The 7,281-nt window shown below is 40.8% G+C and overlaps 1 protein-coding gene across 1 annotated transcript in view; it reads left to right on the top strand.

The window, feature by feature from the left end:
- The first annotated feature begins 257 nt into the window (after positions 1 to 257).
- usp28 (ubiquitin specific peptidase 28) overlaps positions 258 to 7,281 on the top strand; it is a 28,998-nt gene continuing 21,974 nt past the window's right edge. The window contains exons 1-5 of the mRNA XM_079508005.1: positions 258 to 325; positions 2,088 to 2,162; positions 3,219 to 3,321; positions 3,610 to 3,697; positions 4,071 to 4,233. Of these exons, the coding sequence (XP_079364131.1) occupies positions 272 to 325; positions 2,088 to 2,162; positions 3,219 to 3,321; positions 3,610 to 3,697; positions 4,071 to 4,233 (483 nt within the window). The 5' untranslated portion in view covers positions 258 to 271. The remainder of the gene's footprint in view (positions 326 to 2,087; positions 2,163 to 3,218; positions 3,322 to 3,609; positions 3,698 to 4,070; positions 4,234 to 7,281) is intronic.

Below are 7,281 nucleotides of genomic sequence, written 5' to 3'. Positions count from 1 at the left end.
CATGGAGCTCTTAAAAGAGTATATCCTTGACTTATTATGATAGGCTATAGCTGCGCCAATCACAGCGCAGCAGTGCGCAAGCACGCAGAGTGCGGTCATTTCTTCCAGGCGCGTCTGTCTTGTGTGTGTTGCACACTGCTGCTGTGTGTGTGTGAGTGTGAGTGCAGGGGCTGGTTGACAGATGGAGTTGGTCTGACTCGAATAAGGGGCTGAAGGCATTTTTTGTTTTGTTTTGATTTTTTTGTAAACTGCAAGAAGTTCGGTTTCTGCCATGATGAAAGTTTATCAGAGCATCAGTGCAAATGGGGATAACTCAACGAACGCGGTGAGCGCAATGGAAGCTGTGTGGAAGCACTCATTTAACAACTTAACAAGTTTGCGTTTGAATGCTCTAACACTAACCAAAACACTAGCTTCACCAACCCAACAACTTTATCTGATTTGTTTTGTTTTGTTTTGTTTTGTTTGTTTGTTTGTTTTTTGGAAAGTTGTGTGACACAGAGCTGGCTGTAGTCTAATTTTACATTTTAAAAGACTTTCATATATGTGGCTAAAAATCGATACTCTGTTGATTGATTCAGCAAACTATGCTGCTCTCTTGTAATTAAGCAAATTAAATGATAGGCCCGTGATTTGAATAGCCACTTTTTTATATAAACATATGTTTTATAGGCCTAGGCATACAGTATAGGCTAGATAAAGAAAAGAATATGGACATAAAACATGTCAATGTGTCAATGACACCTGGCTGAAATACCTGACGTCATTCATACTGTTCAAGTCCCTGCGGTTGGTTTGTGTCTGATGTGTGGTGGACCCAATGTCAAACTTGCATGTGTGTGTGTGCGCGCGCGTACGTTTGAGTGAAACACCCACTGCCTTTGTCACTCAAGTGCGGTGGTGGCATGGTGAGTGGAATGATAAACAGAGGCCTGTGCTATCCATGTCAGGGGCTCAAAATAGAGGCTCACCCAGAGAGGTCTCAGATAGCTCTGCACCCCCACCCGCCTCCCCCCATATAAGTCTGCCCTGCATTCACTGTATGCTTTGCAGAGACGTGCACGCTCTTGCATGTGTGCACGTGACCATGTGTGCACGTAGGCTACGTACCCCTGACCATGTCCACCTGCTGTTGGGCTGCTCTTTATATATAGCCCTCCTCAACCCAGCAGGCCCATAATATGCTAATGTTGCTGGGTGTGTGAGTTCAACACAGCTATACCTGACTTATTGTGACTGACACCCTTCTTCTCAGCTAGAAGAATTGAGTGTTTAATAGTTTGGCTGGCTATATAATAGAATATTAACATTCTTTATACATGGCCTACTTGGTACCCAATATCACACCTACAGTAGAGCGGTTGTCATTTCATACGATGGAGTCAGATGCCCAAAATAACAGATCAACAAGCTCACAAGGGGCCGTGGATTTTCAGCAAGCAACTCTCATCGTATAACTATAAATCAAGCTGAAGTTTGACTCGACCAATGAAACCTACCTGAAAATTCCTTTGTTGATATTTTACTGGTCAGAAATGTTTTACCTTTTGCCGTTAAAAATACATATTTGTTGTATGGAAGCTACAAATTAACCTTAATGGAAGTTGTATTATTATTATAGGGCAGGGGTCACCAATGTCGGCTTGTGATGGTCATATTCGTCAAACTTTATTTTTGCCACAGACATACAGGACACAAAGTCTTATGCACATGGGTGCGTAGGCACGGACATACAAAATTATATTAGACCTAGCCCCTAAATGTTTACTAGTGGACTCCTGTCCTAACTGTCTATATGCTTTATGCTGCACAAGTATTTCTGTATTCATTAAATCGGTGTCCTACCTATTCTGAAGAAAACCCAGAGACTGGCAGGTCAGCCACCACACTGGTTGTATACAGACATCAACGCAGCATGGTCCAAGTCTATTCTGTGTTTGACTTTTCAAAAATTGGGTCTTACGAGTATAGTCAGTATCATGAATATAGTAAGAACGGTATAAAAAAGTATTTGCCACAGACATGGACACATTGATTACCCCTGTGTGGGACATAACGTTTGACTTCTTTTCCTTTTGTCTCCTCAGGGCCAAATGCTGCTGAACCAGTTGAGGGAAATCACCGGCATCCAAAACTCAGAAGTACTCCACAGGGCACTAAGCGTAAGCCACCTCCATCCAAGGCACATTTATGGATCTTACACCCAGACTGTGGTCAAAGACGTTCTTTGATCATCGTACCACTGTGCAAACACATGACTGGCAGCAGCGTTACCTTCTGTTAACACAAACTGTTCCAAAACATGAAACCAAAGGAACAAAGCTCTAAATTAATTCCAAAACATTGCCTTGGGTGGCTGTATTGGCAGTGAAAGGGAGGCTTATTTTTGCAGTCTAAATATGCTATACATGTATTGTATACAGTATCTACATATATACAATTTAGAGCCCCAAGTGTTAATTTAACTTAGATTGTGTGGGTATGCAAATGTATACTGAATATACAGATGTGATACAAATACTATACAATACATGCATAGTGAATAGATTTGTAAATTATACATACACCAATACTAAGTAGGCTACAATAGTACATGTTAATAGCCATGTTGTTTCCAAGCGTACTTTCAAGGTGATCTCAACAATTTCTCAATCTCTGTGATGGTTTTGTAGTTTAGGTTCTCTAAATAGTTTAAAGTTCAAGTGTTCATATGTAACCTAGTGGGAAATAGTATGTTCCCACAAGCGTATTTGGGTGCTATATAAGCTTAAGATATTATTATTATTATTACAAAAATCAGTGAAATCACACCTGTGTGAAGTGAGGGGCGCTCTAATCACCGTACATCATCTTCAAGAATGGTGCTGTGTGAGCAATGAGCACCAAAGATTTCATGTAAGGAGTTATCACACAGTTATTTGTGCACTTAATCTCGGTTTAGGATTTGTTTACTGTAGTGTAAAAACAGATCATGATAAACAAACGTTCATACGTTCAAACGTTCACTCGCTACACACCATTTCAAAATTACTGGGATTTTTATATCATTAATTTAGTAGCCTACGGTTTTGTATTTTGGACACGCTCTATTCTTGTTTATCCCCCGAATATGGATGCTGGGGTTCAAGTAACATCTATCATGGCAGGCTGTACTCATCACATGAGGAACTGTTAATCGAGTGACATGAAGAAAGTTCTCTATCTTGTATGATCATCAGGCCAGCCAGGGTGATATTGGCCATGCTGTTGGACTCTTGACCACACCGATTACGGAGGTTCAGGACCCCGGTGAACCACAAGATGTCATCCCCAATGGAGAAGGTAGGAAGCCACAGGAAAAAATATATATGTACATTTTGAACGATTCTTTAAATGATTTGAAGAAGTGTTCATTTTATAGCTTTAATGAAAAATCTATAGTAATTGCAATATATACGTGGAACAGGAGTTAATTGATGTTTTTTTAATCCCTAACAACTGAAGTATAGGTCGAATATCTATTCTATTGGGACTCAATGTTAAACAACAGTGGAACTATTCTATGCACTTGAGTGCACAAAATCAATTGTGTTGTTTTGGTCCTTTCTGTATTGTACGCTATGTCTATAGGCGTTCCGAAAGATGAACTCCAAGCTGCCATCGAGCTCAGCCTGCGGGAGTCCAAAAAGGCTCTGGAGGAAGAGAGAGAATTTAACAGGTAATAGACCTTTATTGTGGTTGTTTGGGCTGTTAGGAAATTGTACTTATACCAATACATGGTACTGATGTATGTACAGTATGTATGATGATGTACATATGGTGTATAACGCTCTGGTGTTTAGGTGAGCCCTTACCCTTTAAAAAGCTATGAGATGTTCGAAAATAAGCTCTCAAGCCATGAGTCATATAGGAGTGCGTAAGAGTGAGACTTATTTTTGTTAGACCTCTATTAATTGAGTGAGAGGTCACAATAATGCTTATAAACAGCATACATTTGGGGAAATCGATTCCTGACTCCTTTATGCAAAATGGCCCCAAGATCAGTGATATGCAAAGTCCCCTTCATACCATGCAATATGATATCTTCCCAGGGCCCTGGAAGCCAGTGCTGAGGAGACCACATCGAGAGTGAAGCGGAAGCGAAGTGAGGTCCAGAATGAGATATGCAGTCCTGCAGACTGGATCCGCATGGACGACTGGCCCGTGGGGATCCGCAATATGGGCAACACCTGCTGGTTCAGTGCCGTCATCCAGGTAAAAGATGAGGAGGGGAAGATGGTCCTTTAGGACATGGAAATTGACATTATCTTTTTTTTTTTTAAACATTTTTATCCCACGATTTTGCAACCCATCTTTTCACCCAGTGTCGTAATCCTACACTTCCTCTGCCAACCTGGGGAGAGCAACAGACTGACCTCATGCTTCCTTCTATGCATGAGGAGTCCATGCTGCTTCTTTTCACCTGACAGTGGGGAGTTTCTAACCTGACTCCGCCAGATGGGGCAGCAGAGAGTAGAGTGTACTCTCTGCTGCCCCATCTGGCGGAGTCAGGTTAGGGAGTTTCCCCGGTTGGACGTAGCATGTGGAAGGAACACGTTATTCCAACCAGTTCCTTTCCTCACCATCAGGCGCCCCGGCTAGTCAGGGGGGGGGGGGGGGGGGGGGCAGTTTAGAGACCAGGATTGTTTTTGTGAGGGTACCTACCTACCCTTGGGGACACGGGGAGAACATGCAAACTCCACACAGAAAGAAAAGGAAAAGGAAATTGACATTCTTGATTCTTCACTTTAAAATGCATGGTAATCGCACACACATATTGGTCACAGAATTATCATTGTAGGTCATGATTTGACCCAGCTGAGTATTTGAACATCAACACCTGTTCTAATAGTGTCTCACTGCTCGATTTGCAGTTGTGGTTTAAAATAATTCCCTTACCCGGCTGTACACAAATATTTATAGTCTTCATGGTTGGAGGGGTTACAGTTGGCTGTAATGTCAGTAGGTCCAAGGGCACTGATACAGCACTTGTACTCAGCCAGCAAATGTCTCCCTGGCTCTTGCTGGTCTCTGTTAATGAGTCAGGATTTTCTCCAGGGTCAGTTGTACTGTAGATGGTGTAAAAATGGTTCGATCCCAACGTTTTCTGGATCAGGGCACACTAGAAAATCTGGAAAAGTGTTCACAATGGCTGCCGTGTTGTTAAGTGGTCAAATGGGTGGGCTGCGTGCATTTTCAGATCGTATTTATCAATCAATCAATCAATTGTGAATTGATTGGATCAATGGAACACATAAGTTCCTATTCATCAATATCGCAATGAAAATATATTTTTTCAAAGTTTTAGTGGAAAAATACCATGACTTGGTTTTAACAATAACCTTTTAATTTGAATGTTATATTACGATTAAAATCTTAGTGTTTTGCCGCGGCCCACAGGTTGGGAATTGTTGGTGTATATACCAACAGTTTCGAAAACTGAGCACAGATATACTCTATCATAGGGTGTGTAGGATGGGTGACAAATTCCAAATGTACATTGTCAATGAATTTAGCTTTCTCTCTCCATTCATAAACTATAGTAAAACCAAACCAAAACAGGGCGGCGGTGGCTCAGGGGGTAGAGTGGCTGGATGGTAACTGCAAGGTTGCCAGTTCAAACCCGGGCTCCCCCAGAGTTGGTGTTGAAGTGTCCTTGCACTATATATTTCTAAAACTATGAAACATTTCAAAGATTTCTTTTCAGGCAAACATGTCCACCGTAAGATGAACCTAAATAGGTTTGAATGGGGTTTCTATAGGTGTAAGTATGTAAGACTAGCATGCCAAAGTTTGTGCTATTGCCATTGAGAATGCATTGGGCGTTTAAGTTAAATAACTCAGAAACTACAAATCATTTCAAAGTAAAAAGTTCCAGCATGTGTCTCCACAGTAAGCTGAATTATAAAATGTGTGAATAGAGTTTCTAGGTGAAAGTACATTTTTGACGTGCCATAGAGCTGCCATTGAGCCCCATTATAAATTTCTCAAATTTGAAAGCACTATATTTCTAAAACTATGAAACATTTCAAAGATTTATTTTCAGGCAAACATGTCCACCGTAAGATGAACCTAAATAGGTTTGAATGGGGTTTCTAGGTGTACGTATGTAGGACTAGTAGCATGCCAAAGTTTGTGCTATTGCCATTGAGAATGCATTGGGCGTTTAAGTTAAATACGGGGGGGACATATTTTGACAGCAGAAACCGCCTGTCATAATTTCCCTATTCTAAAGCCCCCCCAGGTACATTATATATTGAAACTATTTTCAGCAATGGTACACTTATTTTTTCAGTGGGTAGATCTTGTTGAGCTGGTCATTTTGAAAGTAGATCTCACGTCATAAATGTGTGGGCCGCACACCTGATCTACAGTATAGTAGCACGTATTCCATGCCTTTGCATCAACTCTGCCATCCTAATGGAGTTACAGTACTTAATCAACAGGAGTACCTTGCTCCCCCCCCTCCCAAATCAAAATAAAAAGCATCTTCACTGCGTTTCTAATCCAATAAAAGTCCATTCCGGACTGAATTTAGCCAAGCCTATCGGGTGGCTCGGCAGACACCGGAGCCTTCATTGAAATGCATAGACTGCAACGATAATTAAATAGTGCAGTGTTGTGAATGATGATGGAGAGAGCGATGGAACAGCACAGGCCTGGAATGAGCTCATAGCACTGCCGATTAGCACAGACATGAAGGAGTGCTCATTTGTCTCTATTTAAGTCTGATATCGTCGCTGTTGTGTGGAAACCTTGTATGTCCAAAAGTACTTCTCAGGAAGAAGTGGTAAAAAAAAAATATTATTTATTTATTTGTTCACAAGCTCATGTTAATACAAATTCAAAGAGGGCGCTGTTTCCTTTGTTTTTCCAATGGTTTCCCAGATTGACATTCATAAAACCTAGTACAGACAGACTTAAGGACCACTTCACCACTTTCAACTTTTTGTACTCAGTCTGTGTCTCAGCCGTGGGCAGTTCAGAAACCCATCCACCAGTGACAACTGTGACAACATATTCTAATTCATTAATTCATTAATTAAAACATTTTTGTAATTATTTTTTGTAGTTATTTCTTCACCTAAACGTCATCATTGATGTTCATTGCAATGCCATTGGTCCTGATATTTGCATATACGGTAAATACCCCCACAGAGGCTGAAATTCACACAAATTAAAAATCTCTGGACTAAAGTAAAATACGTTTTTTTGTGATCATTAGAATGTCTAGAACATGTTTTATTCATTATTGTGAAAGAT

The sequence above is a fragment of the Electrona antarctica genome, assembly GCF_951216825.1.
Source record: "Electrona antarctica genome assembly, chromosome: 8".
In the NCBI taxonomy this organism is placed as follows: Eukaryota; Metazoa; Chordata; class Actinopteri; order Myctophiformes; family Myctophidae; genus Electrona; species Electrona antarctica.
Note: the sequence above shows the minus strand (reverse complement) of the source record. Positions and strands in the feature narration are given on the sequence as shown.